We start from the raw sequence: 21,533 nt of genomic DNA, 5'->3' as shown, positions 1-21,533 counted from the left end.
AGTTTTTGTTTCTTTTAATATATGTATATATTTTACATATATTTTTTATTATTATTTAATTTTTGTGCATACAAATTTTAATATATTGTTATACATTTTGTAAATTTTACAATACTTTTCTTGAATCAATTTTTTACAAAATAGTTATTATATTTATATTATAATTTATTTTTGTCGAAAAAATTTTAAATAATTCAAAATTATAAACTCTCTACTCTATGGAAATTATCAGATTTTAATATATATTTTAAATTATATCCAAAACTAATTGTAACTTAAAAAGTACTTAAAACTATGCTAATCTTTTATCAGTTTTTGTATATTTAGATGTATATTTATTTAATGTACAGTTTTTACATTATTTTTTAATAATTTCCGTGACAATTCCCAATCTTTTACATCCACAGAAACTTGACAACAGCAATAAAGAAAGAAAAACAAAATAATTAAAGTTTTCCAGGATCCTGTAAACAGAAATTAATATGTTAATTTTTCTTTATTTATTTAGTTATTACTTAATTATATGTGAAATTATTATAGTCTTAATAAAATAAAATATTTATATTTAAGCAATACATATTAGCAGTATTTATATAAAATGTAATCGTTCCTTTATATTTTAAGCAAAATAAGATATACGGAATATGAAAACTAAAAATATATGAAAATCTTACCATATATTATGTTATATATAAAAATATTACCAATTGATTGATCTCCAAAAAAATAAAAATTAGATATAGCTGACATAACTAAAAGAGGGCTTGCTAATATACAATGAAATCTCTTAATATTTGTTGAGGATAAATACATAGACTGTATTGTGCGATATTGTTTGCTTTTGCCAACTAAAATTCCTAAATTTTCTATTGTTACTCCTATAAAATTTAACATTGACCAAATAAATATATTCATTTGTATTCCATGCCATACAAAAACAAAAGTAAAACATAAAAATGATGCAAATAATTTTCCATTTGATTTTCGTATAGGGATATAAATATATCTGTAACATATAAAAAAATAATTTATTATATAATAATAAAATATTCCTATATAAAAATATATAAAATAGATCTTATTATTAATAAAATGAAGTATATCTAATATCTAAAATTTAATCACAAGATTTTAATTATATTCACCTTATAAGAAATTTGTATAAACCTCTATCAAAATGTTTCCACATGTCGGAATATAAATGAATTCTAGCTATACATTTGGGTGGTGGTGGCGCTTTTACATTATCTAAACTACACAAAGTATTACAAGTTCCATAGATTACAACATATTTGTTTAGAAAGAATTGTCCCATGCAATATCCTAAACCATACAGCGCCCAAGGATTTAAATTTTGTACAAGCTATAAAAGAAACAAATAAAAAAAATATATATATGTATATATAATATTTATATAAATATAATAATTATATATGAATAAATGATTACCTGAGGATGGTATTGTATAGCATTTACATAAATAAAGTGTAGCAAAAATTCAGTAAAATATAACCAGAACATGTATCTAATTAAATTTAATGCAAAAGTTTGTAATTTTTGCCAGTTCCAATATTGGTGTGGTTTATTAATCTGAAACAATCATTATTTTGTGTGAATATTTGTTATCTTAATATTATTTTCAATAACATTATTTTATAAAATTTAACATATGGTTATATATAATAGTAAATCATACGTACAGATTCCACAAAGTCGTGATACAAAATAAGTGGCCCTAAAAATAATGTGGGCAAGTATAAGCAATATGCTAATTTCTGGACGAAACTATTTGAATTGAGCAATTGATCATTAATACTGTCCATATTATGACTAATACTCCTTAAATGTATCCAACACATTGCGAGTGTCAAAATATAATGCTGCTCATCATCGAATCTCAGCCAATTTTGAAAAGTACCATCCGGTATTTTTAATACATGTATTACAAATAAAAATGAAATATGTATCAACCATGCGACATCCTTCCTGCATGTATATGTTATTATATGTAAAAGACTAGGTTGCAATATTGCACATAATGCACCTAATGGACCAATATAATAATACAGAAACACTGTAGAGGACAAGATGTACCAACAGCATAGTATCTAAAAAAATTTGCATTATGTTACTCCTTTCAAGTACAGATTTTTTCAATAAGACATATTTTGTAAATATATTATATATATTATATATATATATATATATATATATATATATATATATATATATATATATATTATAATAATCTATAATAACAAATAATATATATATGTTAAGTATATATGAATATTATAAATTATATATATAAATGTATTACCACATTATTATGGAAGCCTTTAATAATCTGACTGACTAAATAATGTATAAAAATGCATGGTATTAATTTGTTTACTAATGTAAGCCATACACGCCATTCTTGATCAGATACATCTCGCTTTCTTCCAATCCAAGACCATCCTACGTCAAAATCATTGTACGCATCATAATAGTCATCAAAATCTGAAAGTACAAAATTATTCAATGACTCTAAAAAACATCAGCTTTTTAATTCTTTGCTTCTTGACTCTTTATATACATGTATCCTTACAATTGTGGGATAAATAAAGCTCATATGCAGAATAAAAAATAGCACATGACCACGTAAGAAAATAAAAATAGCTTTCAATGGCTTGATTATTAATGATTGCTAAAAAATTCATCATGAAATAAAAAAGTAGATCTGTCTCCCATTCATTTTCTGTATTCCAAGGACTATATTAAGGACCAGGCAGGACAAGGAGGGAAACTCCCATAAGAAAATGAAACCGTATTAGTTCGTGTTGGTATTCACCCAGATGGCAGCTGTATCGTTTTTGTGACGTCACATTAAAAATATTTATTTATTTATATATTACTTAAATAATATATTAAAAAAAAATTTTATATATATATATATATATTTATAAGTGACATAATATAAATAAATTTATATTGAATATTTTTTTAATGAGGCATTTGATATTATATTAATTTAAAAATTATTTACATATAAATTATTTATATATAAATATAATTATCATTAATTTTTTAATACTATTATAATTTCTTTTCTCGAATTTTCTTTCACAAATGCATTTCTTTCAGGATAATACTTATTTCATTTTTATTATTTTATTTATATTATATTGAAAATATATGATATATAATAATTATATATATATATATATATATATAAATTATAAATCTTATTTTGCACTTTGAAATATTAGAGCTGGCTTCAAGATTTGAAATATTTATCAAGAACAAAAGAAATAATTTCTATGTATATATAATCTTACAATTAGAATAAAAAAATCAATTGCATGTAAAAAATATTTTAAAGCGTACAAACAATTCAAAAACTAAATAAAAAGAGAAGTTTGTAATGAGAAACTTTTATTGATACAAAGATATAGCCATATATTAAATTTATCTATTGCACTATAAAGATAAAGATATCTGCTGTAATGTTCAAGTGTAAAAATAATAGCAGGTAATGATTACTTATTTTGGACTATCTACAAACACAAACAAAGCATATATCGTTTTATTGGGAGGCGTTAATAAATTAACAAATATATCTATTTATTAAATTTGAAATATTTGACTAGAATAAGAAAAGTATCGCTAATTATTGCCTTTTAGACAGTATTTTTTCACTCTCATTAAAGTTTTCTAAATATAAATAAAGTAGATATACAAATATTCTTGATCTGGATGTGTTAATGTTTTTTTTTCAAATAATTGATATAATTTTATAAAATAATTCCAAGATAACTAGATAATAATAATCACAATATTGATACAACCCACAGTATAACAGTCATTTTTACAATTACAATACAATAGAATGTGAATTTTGGTTTGCAGATAAAAAGAACAGCAAATTTTTTATTTCTTCTTTTTGTTTTATATATAAATAGGTGAGATGTTAAAATATTAAAAGATATCTTTTATAGTTCTTTTTATTATTACTAGTGAATATTATGAAATTATATCTTACAAAAATGATATAATCATACGCTATTTTGATTAATAGTTTACGGCTGATTTTTTCAGTATCGAATATTATCGTTATATTAACTTGTTATTAGCAAACAATAAGCAAGAGAGAGGCAGTAAATTATGAAATTATGCCTAAAATTACAACTAAATTTCAACTCTGTTCTAGAGTAGAGTCTTTGAATTTAAGATATCCTTTGTCGATCTGTGTTTGCTGATAGTTTAAAAGACGTATGAAAGTGGGAAATGTTTTTCTTATACTGTCGTTATGATCAATATGGTGTACATACAAAATTTCATTTCAACGAAACATATATTCCATTGCCAATTAATCAATCTCATATCAGAATTGTATTTGTATTGCATAATTTATACGTGCACAAGATATCAAAATTGCACTTCAGTGTTGCGTATGATAATAACTTCCCCATAGCCATAGTAATTATTATGACATTATTTTTGACGTGAAAATACATCATTGTGCCATCAAAATGACTACTTTTGCTATCTGGGTCATGAAATAAATCGATAAATAATGATGTATTCATAAAATCTTATCAAATTTCGCAAAGCCATCTTTTATCGTAATAAAGTTCCATACATATAGCCATTCATCGCAGTATGCTTATTATTATACTTGCACAAATGTTTAACGCGCATATTAAACTTTGTAAAATCACTATTTATGACACTTTATAACTCTTCTATTTTTTTTTTATACCCTTTAAATTAGTTCTTGCGCGGCTGCTGCTTCAATATGTAAATTATTTCAAATTGAAGTGTGATTTACATATTAAGATCACTTATTCGAACAGGAATAATTTACGTTCGCTCTAGCACGTTTCGTTAAATACGAAACATTTTGCAATTATCAGCTGGGTGGTATCGCTTTGGCAGTTTGTCCAAATCCTAAGTTAGGCCTGGTACCGAACCACGACATTTTCCATTCTAAGGTCTCCTGAAGTAGACGTTCCTCCTCTGGCGAGAAGTGCAACAACGTCGCCACTGCTCTCGTTAAGTGCAGAGCCTAAATAAAAAAAGAGAATATATTATTATATATTATTATATATTTATTATATTAATATATTATATTATTTGTTAAATCAAAAAAATAGAATACAAATTAGAATGTTAATTAGATTTTTAAAAAATGAATTATGCACCTCGTATTCTCTGCTAGTGAGAAATTTGATAAGAACATGTTTGAGGTATTTAAAGTTGACATCGTCCTCCCTCGAATTATTATGCTTGGCAGTGACGGTTTTGGATGAACTCGGATTAAGAATAGCGGCGGAGGCGGCTTCGGCATCACTATCCAACGACGAGGACGGAATTTTCAGCTCGCGTTGAAGTGTCTTCTTCATATCGGTTAACCGTTGCTGCAAAACTTTGATTGTCTAAAAAAAAGCAGAAAAAATTAAATTATTAAAAATTAAATTAAACATATAAAAAATATTCTAAAAAATATTCGTCAATTATCTAAATAAGTTATACACAGGGTGTCCCATAGGAAATTGCTAAACCTAATTAGCTGTCATTTTTTAATTAGCATTTTTTTCATCTTTTTTCAATAAAAAAATTGGTGTACAAACATTTTATTTATATCCATTAAAAACTGTAGACTTTCCTCTTTTCAACACACTTTTTGTTTTCTCAATAATTGCATGCGTTAAAAAATGACAGCTAATTAGTTTCAGCAATTTCCTATGGGACACCGTGTATATAACTTATTTAGAATTTAGATAATTGACAAATATTTTTAGATATATGTGCATGAATAAAGTAAATGCAATAAATAGGGTATCCCATTTTAAATGAATTATAGTGTTTTGAAAAACTCTCGAGATAAGAATACGCATTGAAAAATAAGGGTTCTCATTTAAGAAATTAAAAATGATCTTCAAATGATTATCCAAGGTCACATCAAGGTCACATCATTTTATGTTTCCTTTTAAATTAAACAATTTTTAGTCATATTTTTAAAAAATATTTGCCTGGCTCATTTAAAATGAAACACTTTGTACAACAAATAAACAAATAAATAAATATAGATATTAAATCTCCTGGCTCCTCGCCGATCATGTTAGAATTGTGACGTCAGGACGAGAGCGCAGACACTGAAAATGTTGTCATTAAAAATTAGCATCCACCTTATTTTTCTCGCTCAATTGTTCCTCCAGATCCAACAGGTTGCTCTTGAGTATTCTCTCGTTCCTCTCTATCTTCTCCCTGTTACGCTCCGCCTCTTCCAATTTCGCGACCTTCAGCTCGCACTGTTTCAAGGTAACCGCCGCCTGCTCCACTTCCTTCCTCTTCCCGGCCAAATGATCCTCCAGGTTCTCCACTCTGCCCAGCAGCTCCGTGTTCTCGAGCTCCTGCTGCCGACTCTTCTGCTTCACGATTTCCATGTCCTGAGACACCTGGGCGTTCCTCAACAGAGCGGCGTCCTTCTCGTCCTTCTCCCTCTCAAAGGAGCTTCGCAGTCCTGCCAAGGTGGCTCGCTCGGACTCGAGAACCTCCTGCAGATACGCCAGTTCTAGACGTAAAGAAGAATTACTCGACTCTTCCCTCTCCAAGGTCGATCGAAGACTCGCTAACTCGTCAGTAACTGTACTGAGTTTGCTCGTCGTGTTCTCGAGATCCGATTTCAGCTGGGTGATCTCCTTCGACGAAGATTCCTAAAAAAACGACAAACACGAATTCGCATGAATTGACACTTATAAATGCACATTTTATCATTCATACCTAATTGACGACATGGTGATGTTACTCTTTTTTTAAGATGTGGATTTTAATTTTTTGAAATAAATGTGTATATGTATGTTCTTTAATAATGAAGCGAACGCTTCATGGTATGAGAAAATATTTCACACATTTTATTTCAAAATATTAAAATTTATATAAATTTTGTTTGGTTAAACAATTTAATATAGATGAGTTTTAAATCTTTAAAAACTTTTTGTTTTGCTGATTTTATTTTCTTTCATGCAGTTTCATGTAGGATTGTAGGAAAAATATTAGGGATTATAAATTCTGAAATAAATAAAATTATTCTTAAAATGAGAACTGAAAATCATAAAAAACAAAAGAAATAAAAATGAATTATAAATAAAATAAAATATATTTTCTTTTTACATTGTTAAAATTTTGCGTTTTGCAATAATTCATCATTTTTCAAATATAATATATTGTTCACGATAGTATACAAGTAAATAAATGTATAGAGAAAATATCTTATAATTTTTATTTTGCTATATACATATTTTATTCATAGATTCTTTGAATTTACAAATATTTCTTTTCTGTTAATTTATAAATAAATTTTTTTTTTCAATATTTGTAGCAGAAAAATATAATTCTATATAAATGATATCAGATATTGACAGGAAGTCAGCATAGAAAACTAAGTTCTATATTTAACTATAATTATAATCTATATGAAATAATTTCGTCTTAAAAGCTTATCTTCAAATTTTATCTCAATAGCACACATAGGATAATTTTGAAATAAAATTCTAGATTTTATTACAGGACTCTGTGATATGAGGTAAATCGTTCGGGAATTAAAAATAATTAAAAATAGGTAAAAAAAATAAAAGATTTGCATTTGTACTTGTTTTTCCTTCTTTATTCCACAAATAAAATGTACAGAAAGTGCAATCATACATAAAAATGTGTGTGTATTATTATTTCAGCATACTAATTCCTGTACAAAGATAATGTACAGATAAAGGAAAATATACTATTTTCGATTCACAAGTAAGTAAATTTGTATTGCACAATCAAAACTCTTATATATTTTTTTGATACCAATTTTCTCAAAACGCTCTTAACTAACATGCTTAACTAATTTAAATGCTTTAAATAATAACAGTATGTTGTTAAAAATAAAAATAAGGAATTTCTAGCACGTGCACGTATTGAGATTAAAAAATAAAATGTGCATCAAGCTTCTGAACAACATGCAACAATATTTAATCGATTCACATGTGCACCCACACATATACATAAACATCCACAAATTCACCCAAAATTCGCCAAAAAATTAAAATACTATAACAGAAAAATTTTCGAAAAATTAAATATTTTTTATTAAACAGTTTTATTAAACAATTCGCGAATAAACGATTATTTAAATTAAATGTATCCTGTAATTTATCAATCACATTAAATTGTTTTTTATATCATAAACATTATTACTTTTTTTATAATAAAAAATCGCAAATATTTATTACAAATTTTTCGAGAACTTTCCGATATTTTAATTTGTGAATTTTGACACATCTATATTTTATATTACATATGAAAATTATGTGCATTTTTTATTAAGATTCCATATGTAATCGCAAATATTATAAATACATAAAATATTCAAATGTGATTATTAATAAAAATCACGTAACAATAATCTTCGCTAGAAGCTATATAAGATTTTGCTTCTTTGCGATGATATGTGTATAACTTGATATATCAAGATAATAAAAAATAACTTGATATAAGTAGATATTATTAATTAAATATTTATCTTTGCTTGATATTTGACATTCTATGAATTCAATTGATATAAAAATTAATACATAATCAAAGTTAGTTTCTTCTGTTGAAATATTTTTATTATGTAAATTTAATTAAACGTAAAAATAATAATGTGATACACACATACATACACACGTACATAGGGAAACCATTCATACATCTCTTTTAAAACGAAGGAAAGCGGTTTTTATGAAAAATTCGCAAAATTTTTGTAAGTACACCGGGTACATTTTATTGAATTATAATATTTTCAATTTCCGATATCGAAAATAAGCATCCAAACCAGAAGTCGAATTTTTTAAATGTAACATAATTTTTAATTTAAAAAAAAACTCGTCTCAACCATTTCTTCTAAAAATGCCTTCAATAATCTTGACATAAAATCAAAAGACAATAAAGCTACCAAAATTCATTGTCGACAAAATATTGAAAGTATAAATAATGACTATGTCTCTCTTCTAAGGCATTAGGACAAAAAAATTATTAGACAAAGTTTAATGCAATACAGTCTTTGATGAACATAACAGAAAATAGTATATTACCTAATAAAAATATTGCACTGTGGCAATAATAATAATTGATAAAAAGAAATTTAACATAAGTAAAACAACAAAGTTTTGTACAGGGTGTCCCATAGGAAATTGCTGAAATTAATCAGATGTCATATTTTAATGCATGTAGTTATTGAGAAAACGAAAATTGTATTGAAAAGAGAAAAGCAGTTTTAAATGAATATAAATAAAAGGTTTGTATATCAGTTTATTTTATTGATAAAAAGTAATGAAAAAGGTGTTAATAATCACATAAACTAATAATAAATATTTTCAACAGTGTCAGATTTAATAACAACTATTAAAAGGATCGTCAATAACATTAAAAATGACATGTTGGAATAATTTTTACGAGTTTTCGTAAAAGAACAGAAAATATTTATCATTAGTTTACATATGTGATTATTAGCACTTTTTTCATTACTTTTTTTAAATAAAATAAATTCGTATACATTTTATTTATATCCATTAAAAACGGTAGACTTTCCTCTTTTCAACACAATTTTTGTTTTCTCAATAACTGCATGCATTAAAAAATGACAGCTGATTAATTTCAACAATTTCCTCTGGAACACCCTGTATATTACAAATAAATCAGCATTACAATACGAAATCTATCATTCGGAGATAATCTTTGTATGGGGGAAAAAAATCTTTAAGGGACAATCTCTAAACCCATGCACTTTTGTCATCACTACATATCGCGGTAACTCACAATTTGCCGTTTAAATTCTTCCACCTCGTCATCGACGCTGGCCCGGAGCTCTTTTAGTTCCGTAGCCATCTCGTCGATGTCCTCAGTCATGCGCAAAAGCTTAGCGTCTTTCGTCGCTATAACAATATTGTTCACCTCTATCTCGGCCTCTAGCTCCTTGATTCTCTGTTTCAGCCTCTCCTTCTCCTGCTCGACCTGCCTACGTTCCAATCCCTCCTCGCCCGCCTGTCTGCTGAGTCTACCGACTTGTGTCTCGAGACTGGAGATCTTCCCGGACCAGCTGGTCTTTATATCGGACAGATGAAGATGCGCCTCCTCCAGCTTCCTCTCCAGCAACGTCCTCTCACGCATCAGATCGGCTATCCTCTCGTCTACCGTCACCTGATCGTTTGTCTCCAGGGCGATTCTCTGCTCCAGAACGAACACCTTGTCCTTCAGATGGCGCACCTGTTCTTCTGTCTGCGCTAACTGGGATGAAAGCTGCGCTCTCTCTCGCTGGGTGGAATGACGCATCGTCTCCATTTCATCCTGAAAGTGAATATTAGGATTACTACACGTGGTTTGATCTAGTTCGTTTTACTAGAATTATATATTTAACTTTATTTTCTTTTTTTTGTCTTATGAAATCCCCCTGGCGAATCTTATCAAAGCGATATAATAATATGCGAATTATAAATCTTGCCAAATCAGAAATAAAAGAATATATCTATATATTTATATATTTGTTCTAGTTTGTTCAACTAGATTTTAAAATAATCAAAATAAAATATACATATAAATATAAAATATATAAATAATTAAAATTATTCAAGTATATATTAAGACTCTTCGCCGCGGCTATGTTAGATTGTGACGTCAGAGGCGAGAAAGCGCGCGTTAAAAATTCTTAGATGCCATTTTTAAATGAAAAAGAATATTTGCTGTTTCATCGAAATATTTTTTTATTTCGAAATGGTATCTAAGAATTTTTAGCGTGGGAAATTTTTTCTCGCCTCTGACGTCACAATCTGGCATAGCCGCGCGGCGAGAAATCTTAAAAACGAAATTTCTTTCTGCATTTTTTGCGCAAAACAATAAAACTAATTAAATTAAAAAATAAATAAATAATAAAAGAGAAGAAGAAAAGAGAAAATAACTTTATTGTCTCGTATCTGGAACGATGCCAAAAAATCGAGTGTGTAATACACATGCATTATTATTATCACCAGAGATAGAGAGCTCATTATTCGATAATTAACAAGAACTTTTTTATTTCGAATACAGTTGAAGCATAGGCATAAGCAAAGAGGCTATTGCATGATTATTCTAGCATAACAGAATAGCGGCGAAGCCTTAATTAAACGTACCTCTAGCGTCAGCGATAGCGGCACCGAGAATTAGCGGAAATAACCGCCTAACTTTCGATCCTCGATGCTCTCGTTTACCAAAGTTTTCCAATCTTCATGCGTGCGTGGTGTTCACAGAACTTTTTCGTATCACTTTCAACAACGTCTACGTTCCATAACTCATAGAAAATTTCTTTTCCATCTCTTGTTCCCGGCGATATGTCACGCGAATTTGTATGAAAGATATGTCCACAAATCTCAAAAATGAGACTCAAAAATGGGACTCAAAAATTACTCATGCAAGGGAACATCAATTATTATTTTTAAACTAAAAAAAGGAAAACTAGCAACACTCCTCTTCTTAACAATTTGCAATTTTTTTGTGAGCACATCAGTAACTGTAATAATACAGGGTGTCCCATAGGACATTGCTGAAACTAATCAGCTGTCATTTTTTAATGCATGCAGTCATTGAAAAAACAAAAATTGTGTTGGAAAGAAGAAAGTATGCAGTTTTTAATGAATATAAATAAAATGTTTGTATACCAGTTTATTTTAATGACAAAAAGTAATGAAAAATATAATCATATAAAATCACATAAATTAATGATAAATATTTTCAACAGTGCCAGATTTAATAGCAGCTATTAAAAAGATCGTCAATAACATTAAAAATGATATGTTAGAAAAATTTATTAGATTATTAGTACCTTTTTCATTACTTTTTATCAATAAAATAAACTGGTATACAAACATTTTATTTATATCCATTAAAAACTGTAGACTTTCCTCTTTTTTTATACAATTTTTGTTTTCTTAATAACTACATGTGTTAAAAAATGACAGCTGATTAGTTTCAATGGGACACCCTGTAAATTAAAATTTTGACAGTCTTAAGAGATTAATATAAATAGCGAAAGGAGACAAAAAACCAAAATATTAAGAGATAAAAATATCATGCGATATTCATATACATCTAAGAGTTATGGAACTCACGTAGTTTCAATATTTGTCTTACTACAGCAAGAGTCATCATATGTAGTATAAATGTTATGAATTCATGTTTGAGCAGCATGTCAATAATAATAAAAAAGTGCAGAAAAACGTAGTAGCAACTGTGACGAAACAAAAAGCGATGTAATACTCAAAAACATATTATTACAAATACAAAATATATTAATGCATAATATGTAAAATTCCTTTCTTCTCTCTCTTATCCTAAATATGAAATCCCACTTTCACAAAAATAAGCGTGCTCAAAAAATGGGTTAAATTTTATCAATCGATTTATATTTAATGTATATTTTACTCATATTCAATTTACATAATCACGTATACATTTTTTTAATGCGAAAAAGTTAAAGAGAATTATATTTTAAATTAGTTCAATTATTCATGTTTTAAATTATATTTTAATTATTCATAATGAATACTATACTCATATTTTCGCACGAAATATCCTTCAAGAAAAATATTTGTTAAGTTGTAACAGTGTATATTCATTTTTTAAAAATAATATAATAAAATAGAAAAATAACGCCAGATCTTTGCGCTCGTCAATACATTTTTACACGTCATTTCAAAAAATATTGTAATTATATTGCTTTTTGTATATTTTCATGTATATTTTATTGATTAAACCTTTCTTTTTATAAAAATCGTGATATCAGAAAAATGCATTAAATGCATTGAGAATAGTATAAAAATTAATTAAAGTTGGTTTAAAATAACATAAATATAAATTAAAGTTTAAAATTAAATTTTTTTCTGATATCATCTTCATAGAAAAAACGAATTAGAATAATAAATCATGTACATTAAAGCAAAATTTTTGTGTAAAATTATTTTTTGAATGTGGCCTTTTTTATCATTTTCTCTTGAACAGATAATTTTTTAACGGTATGTTACGCTTTTTTTAAACCATGTAATGTATAATATAAGTTATAATAGAGTTATATATAAGTATTATATAATATACTATATTACATTATATATTAACATTAACAGGGTGATGTAATTTTTATATCTTTTATCAAAATTTTTATATTTTTACACACACACACACAAAACAATAATATTCATAAAACAATATTATGCGTATTTTTATGTATTATTTTACTTATATGTAAAATATTTTATTTCAAAAATGCAATCTAAGAATAATATTCACATGATTTTTATAGAGTTTAAATGTGTTATATTTATAAGTTTATCTATATTTATAGAAAAGCAAGATTTTTTCACACCAACAAAAATTATACTCTTACATTCTATGTCGAAGTTATAGGACGACAATGGAAAAATTGCTGAAATCAATATTTTGTCTCTTCTTTATCGTTTCAAACATACTTGTATTATCAGTTTTGTGTACTAAAGATATATGTATGTGTATTTTTGTGTGTGCGGGTATCTGACCTGTACATATATCTATATACGTCTACTTGCTTATGTATTTACCTACCTTACTTTAATACATTATGGGGTGTCCCATAGGAAATTGCTGAAACTAATCAGCTGTCATATTTTAATGCACGCAGTAATTGCAAAAATTGTGTTAAAGAGACAAAAGTTGGCAGTTTTTAATGGATATAAATAAAATGTTTGTATAGCAGTTTATTTTATTGGAAAAAATAATGAAAAAAGTGCTAATAATCACATATGTAAACCAATGATAAATATTTTCAAAGTGCACACCATTTGAATTTGTAAAAAATTATGTTCTTTTCCGAAAATTCGTGAAAATGTTTCTAACATGTTATTTTTAATGTTATTGTGACAATCCTTTTAATAGCTACTATTAAATCTAGCACTGTTGAAAATATTTATCATTAGTTTAGGTGATTTTATGTGATTATTATATTTTTCATTACTTTGTATCAATAAAATAAACTGGTATACAAACATTTTATTTATATCCATTAAAAACTGCAAACTTTCCTCTTTCCAACACAATTTTTGTTTTTTCAATAACTGCATGCATTAAGAAATAATAACTGATTAGTTTCAGCAATTTCCTATTGGACACCCTGTATGTCAAAAGCAAGATGATCCATGCTAAGTGTAAGTCTTCGTAAAGAATTACATGAGGAGGATTGGACATTACCTGACTAATTACAAATACTGCATGATTGGACACTACACGATTAATTCAACGCATGCAATCAATACGTTTAACTTCAATCAAAATTCATGTAAATAAAAAATAAATGCATAGATCAGAGGAAAGGGAGAGGGAGCGACAGAAGCGAAACTCTTTTCCGTGCATTCTTACTTTAAGAAAATCTCTGTCTAATCTACATCTAATTTAATCCTAATCCTTTTCTAAGCCTAAATTGTCAATCGGTGTCCAATCTTGCTTCAATGTATATCTGATTAAATGTGATGTCCAATAATTCTGTGTCCAATTAAGCAATGTCCAATTTGAATATATTAAGGCTCCATGGCTTCTTGCCATGTTAGATTGTGACGTCAGAGGCGAGAAAACACACGTCAAAAATTCTTAATGCCATTTTTAAATAAAAAGACATTTCGATAAAACACTATTTCAGATGGCTTTCGCACTTTTAAAATATGTCGAAAATTATTCTATTTCCTTGACACTCAATCAAATGCAGAATATGCATTTGCAAAGACCAGACGGACTGGGCCTCATATTACTGTCATTTTACAGCTGTTGATTGATTATAAAGGGAAAATGATAGTTTTCGAGATATTTTAAGACCTGCGGTTTTATCGAAATATCTTTTTAGTTTAAAATGACATTTAAGAATTTTTAGCGCCTCTGACGTCACAATTCCAACATGATCGGCTTAAGACTTCTATATATTATACTAGACCGCTATAACACGTGTAAAATTCATATGGTGAAATGTGATGCAAAAGCAGTCAGATCTAATTAGGCAAAATTCTATATGCTATATTTTTTCAGTGTGGTAGTAAACATCTTGTAATAAAATTGAAATAAAAATAAAACAATAAATATCAAGTACACGAATAAAAATAAAAAATATGTTGGAATTTGTATACTTGGTTGTTTAATTTATAGTCTGTTTAATTAATTATAGCCGTCTTCGCGTCACTTTTAGCTGTTAACAGTCTAGTATGATATATAGGATGTCCAGTAATAATTGCCAAATCTTTCACGTAGAGCAGATTAAATCAAGTAGAAAAATGTTCAACCGTTTTGCGATCTTCGCAATAATTAATAAAAAATTAATTAATGTTTTATAATTTTTATAATTAATTTTTGTTAATTATTATGGAGATCACAATAAAACTAAAGTTTTCTATTCGGTTTAATACAAACACAAGAGGTTTAAAGGATTATTACCGGATGTAAAAATTTGTGGTATCAAGTCAAGCGATGTTCAATGTTATGTCACCAAACAAAATACGGCAAAAAAAGAAATGCAAAAAGAATTGCAAATTTCTCTACCCCCCCCCCTCCCACACACGTGTATACATACACATACATACATATATAGTGTGTACACAGAATGATTCATTTAATTGATTGAGCTGAAAATATTTCGAAAATAAAATATAATTAAAAAATATTTTAAGTAATAGTTTTATAATTTGAAAAAAAGAAACAAAATAATTATATATATAATTTGTAAGAAAAATGTAAATTTTATTAAATATTTTAAAAATGACCTTTATACATATATCTATACAAAATTAATTTAAAATTTATGTATATACATATAAGGTAATAAACATTATAAAATGTGTATATATCTAAAAAATTTTTAATAACATTCACATTTTTATTACAAATTTTTGTAATATTAATAAAATTTTCAAACTAATTAAATTCTTCTTTAAGTCAAAAACTTTGTGAATTAATATCAGGTATGTAGATTTATAGTGATCGTCAGCAACTCAACATGTACCATGGAAAAATTTTACAGCTATATTTGCCTCTGTGCATGTATGCGCATGTGTGACACACAAAAAACACAGGTGGTCACAAGTTTAGAATTCTTAAATACTGTAGAAGTGCCAAATCATATGATGAATCTGATTTCTGTTTCATGTCTGTGATACAAATATATGCGTGTAGAACAGAGAAATCAGAATCGTCACCATGATTTGTCATTACTAATAAATACTTAATGACTTAAAAATGACTGCATGTATGTATAAAATTATAAGTGACTTCTCACAAAAGTAATGAAAAACTTCATGTACCAAATGGACATTTTTCTTAATGCGTAATTCATAAATTTAAATTTAAGAATGTTGCCAACACAATAAAACAACATAAGATTCTATTCAATATAACTTACTCCGTTCAATAAATCAAATGATCAAATAATAAAAAAATGTTATATAATACAAAAAATTTAAGTTTAATTTCTAATTATTTTTCTAAAAAATTTCAAAAAAATTCTTATATTGTCAGAAAAATGAAATCCTACAGGCTCTGATTAACTTTTTCAATTACTTGATGATCTTATAATCGAAAACTACTATACTTTATTATACATATACGCAAACGAATCGAATCTTATATATAATCTTATGTTTACAAAATTTTAAGATTCAAAATTAATTATAATTTTAATTATTTCAATGCTCAGTGTTGTGCTATATCGCATTTTAAAAACTAACATCAAATACATCATCTGTATTAAAAATAAAAAAAGCATATAATTGTTTTCCAACACAAAGTGCTATTTAATTTGTGTAAAAATAATTTATTTAGTTTAAATACTTTGTAAAATAATATATATTCTACAAAAAATGCTACATAATTTAAATTATATTAAAATAATATTAAAAATATTAAAATGTGCATAAAATATAATTAAGTATTAAAATTATTGAAAAAAATTAACAAACCGTTTATACCGTAAATAATAATTAATAAGTTTGAATAAATAAAAAGCTTCAAATTTAATAACATCAACTTACCTGTATGTCATTTAATTCATCTTCATATCGTCTGAGACGGGAAACTTCTGTCTTTAGACTTTCTATTTCCGCTGTAGCAGTTTTCAAATGACACGTCTTTTCCTCCACTTCCTGCTCTTTTGCCAACAACTGCAAAAAACATTATTATAACATACTTAATATTATATAGAATCAATAAAAATATCAAAATATAATATCAAAATACACAAAATTTTAAGTAAAATACAATAATAGAATTAAATCTTTTTGTGCATTTTTTTATACAACAATTTTTTAAATATATAAAAACTTAGCGTTTTTTAGTTTTTTTCAAAAAGTAAAAATTTTTACTTTGTATACCGCATCTGGATTAATAAATCTCAATATTTAGATAATTATTCAACAAAAAAAAATCATAATTTGTCAACATGATTTGATTACACTATTCTAATACCCCAATTTTTTTACAAATATACAAATTCTGTTAACATTATATGTACATTTATATATAGAATAGAAATAGAAAATTATATATATATATATATATATATATATATATATATATATATATATATATGTATGTATATAATCAATCCTTTCTATATATGTTATTATTCTTATTTTTAATAACACGTACAAGATGTTTAACTTTTGCCATCTCCTGTGTTTGAAAACCTTCCAGTTGTTCTGCATCTTCTTGAAAGCTGTACAATTTCTTTTTATATTCTAAAACATAATGAAAAATGATGATATATATACAGAATGTGCTCGAAATAAAAACCACCAGAGGAAAACAATTTCTCATTTCGTCAATGAGATATGAAAAAATGAATATGAAAAAAAAATTTTAATTTAACGTAACAGTAAATGTAATAATTATTATAGAACTTTGTGTGTGTGTGTGTATAAATCTTTAAGCAAATAATCATTTTCAAAACTGGTGACTTCAAATTATATACATTATATACAGAGTGAGGCATTTGAAATTACTACTTTGATTTGCAGTGTTATTATCAATATTATATTAAATTATCTGTTATTATATATCTGCAGAAAAAGTTAAACTAAAATTAAATGATTTTAATGTGATTTAAAATGCATAAAATAAAATCTTTCCATGTAGAGGCGGTTTAAAGATTTGAAAATTTTGATTTTTAAAACCCTTTTAAAAATTATTTAATTTAAGACAATTTTATATTAAATTATCTGTTATTATATATCTGCAGAAAAAGTTAAACTAAAATTAAATAATTTTAATGTGATTTAAAATGCATCAAATAAAATCTTTCCATGTAGAGACGGTTTGAAGATTTGAAAATTTTGATTTTTAAAACCCTTTTAAAAATTATTTAATTTAAGACATAAGATGTTATATATAATAACTCAAAACATAAGTGCAACAATTTTGTTAGTATTTCATTATTTTTAATTTTTACTATTTGGTTAATGTACACAATATTATATGTTATGTAAGATCTACTGCAACGAAGTATTACTTTGTGTCGTATTTTAAAAAAAGCAGCAAACTTAGTTTCTTATATAGTTTTTGAAAGTATATTATCCATAGAATATTTCAGTACCAAAAATACAGAAGCAAGTATAACAGTATTATATTTTTAGAGAGATATATAATGATTATGAAACACTCTATAAATACAAAAATAAAATAATTCAATTTATAAATACCTTCTGCATCTTTAAGAGCATGTTCTAAAGACTGTTTTGCTGTTTCTATCTTTTTTATCTCTTCTTCTAATTTCCGTTTGTCTTTCTCCTGCTTTTCTATAATTTTTTTCCATTCTTTCTCCTTTTCAAGAAGCCTGACTTTCCATTCTTCCTCTTGCTTTTCCATACGTTTCAGTATTTCCGCCTCTTTTTTCATTAAACGCTTTCTCCATTCATCCTCTCTATTTTCAAACTTTTTTATGTCTTTTATAGTTAACTGTATTCCATCATTAGGCTTTAGTTCAACATTATTCTCCCCCTTTGATGAAACTGATGGTAATGGAGATGTATTTTCATCTCGCAATCCATCTAATGATACCTGAGAACCACTAACACTACTTGTAGAACCTGTCTGTAATAAAAATAATGAAGTTAAAACTAAAGAAACTGCAAAAAATAAAGTTATATAATAATTTTATATTCTCATAACAAAAAGATTATAGCGAAAATTATTTTGAAAAAATATTTAACAATACAGCTTTTTTACTCAAAGCTGAGAGTCATAAAAAAAAATCTAAAATTAAATTTAAATTTAATTTTAGTTAAATTAAACTTTCTGAAAGAAATTCGAAATATAACAATACCTGACATTTAATTATATATTTGTGTAAATTAAAAGTATTTAATAAAATACACAGTTTTTACTCCACATTGGAGTCATGAAAATTCTAAAGCTTAAATTGAAAATAAATCTAAATTTTCTTAGAAGAAGTTGATCAAACAGAAGCTGAATTTGACGAGGCACAATCGATCCTCGAAAAGCCACTTGAGATGACAAAATATCCGACACCATGTTTACCTGAGACACATGTTTGGAATTTATGGCGCGTATACTCCCGGCATTCCTGATAACGGAGGACACGTCACTGCCGATTTCCTCGCGTATCTTGTTCTTCAAGGTGGCGAACATAATTAAAGCGAGGAATAACGGCGATTAAAATCGCGCGAGGTTAAAGAAACACGGCGGACGCGCGAGGGGATTGATACGAACAGGTGTGACAAGTACAATAACCACCTGTCAAGTAGCCTCGGCTCTTTGTCAAAATGCAAACACACACACACACACAAATGTTGAACCTTCACCCTGATAAATACAAAGGTACGAAAAAACACGCCGCGCGCGACTGCTTCATTTTCTTCTACCCTCGCTTCTCTCGTCAACGCCACAATAATTTCCGAAGGTCGCTTGTCATCATCATCGTCGTCGTTCGTAACCCGCAACCTGACCACGAAAGCCTTGTGACTCCCCGCATAAATAAAATCGTGGCTCCGAATCGGAGAGAAAGAGAGAGAGGAAACGCGAAATGTTAAGGGTCGGCAGTACACCCAGGCAAACTCCGAATTGATATTGGAGACCTCGTGCGGTGACAACGCGAAACTCCGGTTTCAGTGTTGCCAACGCCGAGAAACCAATTCTCGGGTTTTATGTAGTGGTGTATGTCTGTACACGTACATACACCACTGCATCGCTCACGCGGACGCACGTAAGAGAGACAAGGACCGATAATCACGTGTTCTCCTTGTTCCACTACCGTGCCGGTATACGCGAGATGCCGCCTGAAAATGCTTTCTGGCCTTCCGTAGCAGAAAGCAGTAACGTAGCAAGACTAATAAGCACCCATTTTTGTAAATTTTATATATGCTTATGCACATATGTGGATATATTATTTATATATAAATATATATATATATATAAAATATACTAATTTACTCTCAATTATATATGCTACTGTTATTATTTATCATTAGACAATTATAAAACAGAGGTTATAGATTTGGTCTGACTACACTGGCCTCAAATTAAAGTTGTATATATATTTATTTTAACGTTTCGACCATACGGGATGTGGTCCTTTTCAAAAATACAGATTGGAATATTAGAGAGTTACAGCATTTCGTCTTTAAGATGTAAGCGCAAATTATGATTCGGAGAGATTTAACTTGTCAAATAATAAAATATAAAATAAATTATAAAACATATACATATATAATTTGTAGTGCTATATATATATATGTTTTATAATTGTCTAATGATAAATAATAACAGTAGCATAATTGAAAGTAAATTAGTCTACAATGTTAGACACGGGTACTTGTTAGATTTGATAATTTATTGCTTATACTTTTTCGAGAGACAAGAATAAGAGAACGAATATAAATTATTATTAGCTTGTATAGCAATCATAGATTGACGAATATGCATTGGTTATTCTTGATTTTTTTTCTATTATTGATGTTATTGTATAATTTGCTCCATAAATACTTATAACATAAAAGAACTTATGTCGAGTAATATTGATCAATGCAAAGGATGTTCAGTATGTATCACCCAGTAAATTATTAGAGTTCAAATATATCAATATCAATTTTTTAATAATATATTGGAATACAGAGAAATGATAAAAAAATATATTTCGGCAATAAAAATTTTATAAATATATTGAAAATATTTTTACTACACGCGCGCGCGCGCGCGCACACACACACACACACACCCACATACACACTATATAAATGCAAAATAATACAGAAAATAAATTTTTAATAAAAATCAACATACCAGCTATTTGTGTATGCATATGTAGCTGCAAGCATGCAACGGATTTATTACTTGATAAATTTATTTACGGACTTATTTTGCATTTATATATATATATAGTGTATGTAATTGTAAAAATGATTAAAATATTTTCAATATTTAAAAATTTTCAAGTTTATCGCCTTATATTTCTATAATTTTTCTATATTCTAATATATTGT

The 21,533-nt window shown here is 27.1% G+C and overlaps 2 protein-coding genes across 4 annotated transcripts; both read right to left on the bottom strand.

Moving 5' to 3' along the window:
- Positions 1-182: 182 nt before the first annotated feature.
- Positions 183-2,846, bottom strand: rasp (protein-cysteine N-palmitoyltransferase Rasp). Of its 2 annotated transcripts, XM_029307283.2 has the most exons (7): positions 2,591-2,846; positions 2,321-2,502; positions 1,701-2,108; positions 1,450-1,590; positions 1,146-1,363; positions 675-1,006; positions 183-464 (listed from the first exon to the last, which is right to left on the bottom strand). In XM_029307283.2, the coding sequence occupies exons 1-7, from the start codon at positions 2,703-2,705 to the stop codon at positions 340-342; spliced, it is 1,521 nt and encodes a 506-aa protein (XP_029163116.2). In that variant the 5' UTR covers positions 2,706-2,846; the 3' UTR covers positions 183-339. The 2 variants fall into 2 exon arrangements, with proteins under 2 accessions (XP_029163116.2, XP_085343565.1); XM_085487439.1 differs by lacking the exon at positions 675-1,006 and having other exon boundaries at positions 2,591-2,845.
- A 554-nt stretch (positions 2,847-3,400) lies between these two features.
- Positions 3,401-20,123, bottom strand: LOC114934853 (uncharacterized). 2 transcript variants are annotated; one of them, XM_029307570.2, is made up of 8 exons: positions 19,573-20,123; positions 18,735-19,125; positions 17,686-17,774; positions 17,070-17,198; positions 9,826-10,353; positions 6,174-6,701; positions 5,187-5,420; positions 3,401-5,050 (listed from the first exon to the last, which is right to left on the bottom strand). In XM_029307570.2, exons 1-8 carry the CDS (start codon positions 19,681-19,683, stop codon positions 4,895-4,897), a joined length of 2,166 nt encoding a protein of 721 aa, XP_029163403.1. In that variant the 5' UTR covers positions 19,684-20,123; the 3' UTR covers positions 3,401-4,894. The 2 variants fall into 2 exon arrangements, with proteins under 2 accessions (XP_029163403.1, XP_029163409.1); XM_029307576.2 differs by having other exon boundaries at positions 9,961-10,353.
- Between the last annotated feature and the right edge of the window lie 1,410 nt (positions 20,124-21,533).

Source organism: Nylanderia fulva, unplaced genomic scaffold, assembly GCF_048542155.1.
Source record: "Nylanderia fulva isolate GAGA-0341 unplaced genomic scaffold, ASM4854215v1 Scaffold55, whole genome shotgun sequence".
In the NCBI taxonomy this organism is placed as follows: Eukaryota; Metazoa; Arthropoda; class Insecta; order Hymenoptera; family Formicidae; genus Nylanderia; species Nylanderia fulva.
The sequence above is the reverse complement of the archived record's forward strand: the minus strand, read 5'-3'. Positions and strand labels throughout refer to the sequence as shown.

What these genes read in the sequence shown, in the direction of transcription:
- LOC114934853 (XM_029307570.2), bottom strand. Translation starts at nt 19,683, where the DNA reads ATGTTCGCCACCTTGAAGAACAAGATACGCGAGGAAATCGGCAGTGAC. An exon ending in AAGAATTTAAACGGCAAATT is followed by an intron (nt 6,702 to 9,825) that starts GTGAGTTACCGC and finishes TCGTTTTTTTAG; the next exon opens with GAATCTTCGTCGAAGGAGAT. An exon ending in AATTGAGCGAGAAAAATAAG is followed by an intron (nt 5,421 to 6,173) that starts GTGGATGCTAAT and finishes GCTTTTTTTTAG; the next exon opens with ACAATCAAAGTTTTGCAGCA.
- rasp (XM_029307283.2), bottom strand. Translation starts at nt 2,705, where the DNA reads ATGATGAATTTTTTAGCAATCATTAATAATCAAGCCATTGAAAGCTAT. An exon ending in ATCACGACTTTGTGGAATCT is followed by an intron (nt 1,591 to 1,700) that starts GTACGTATGATT and finishes TGATTGTTTCAG; the next exon opens with ATTAATAAACCACACCAATA. An exon ending in TTATACAAATTTCTTATAAG is followed by an intron (nt 1,007 to 1,145) that starts GTGAATATAATT and finishes TATATGTTACAG; the next exon opens with ATATATTTATATCCCTATAC.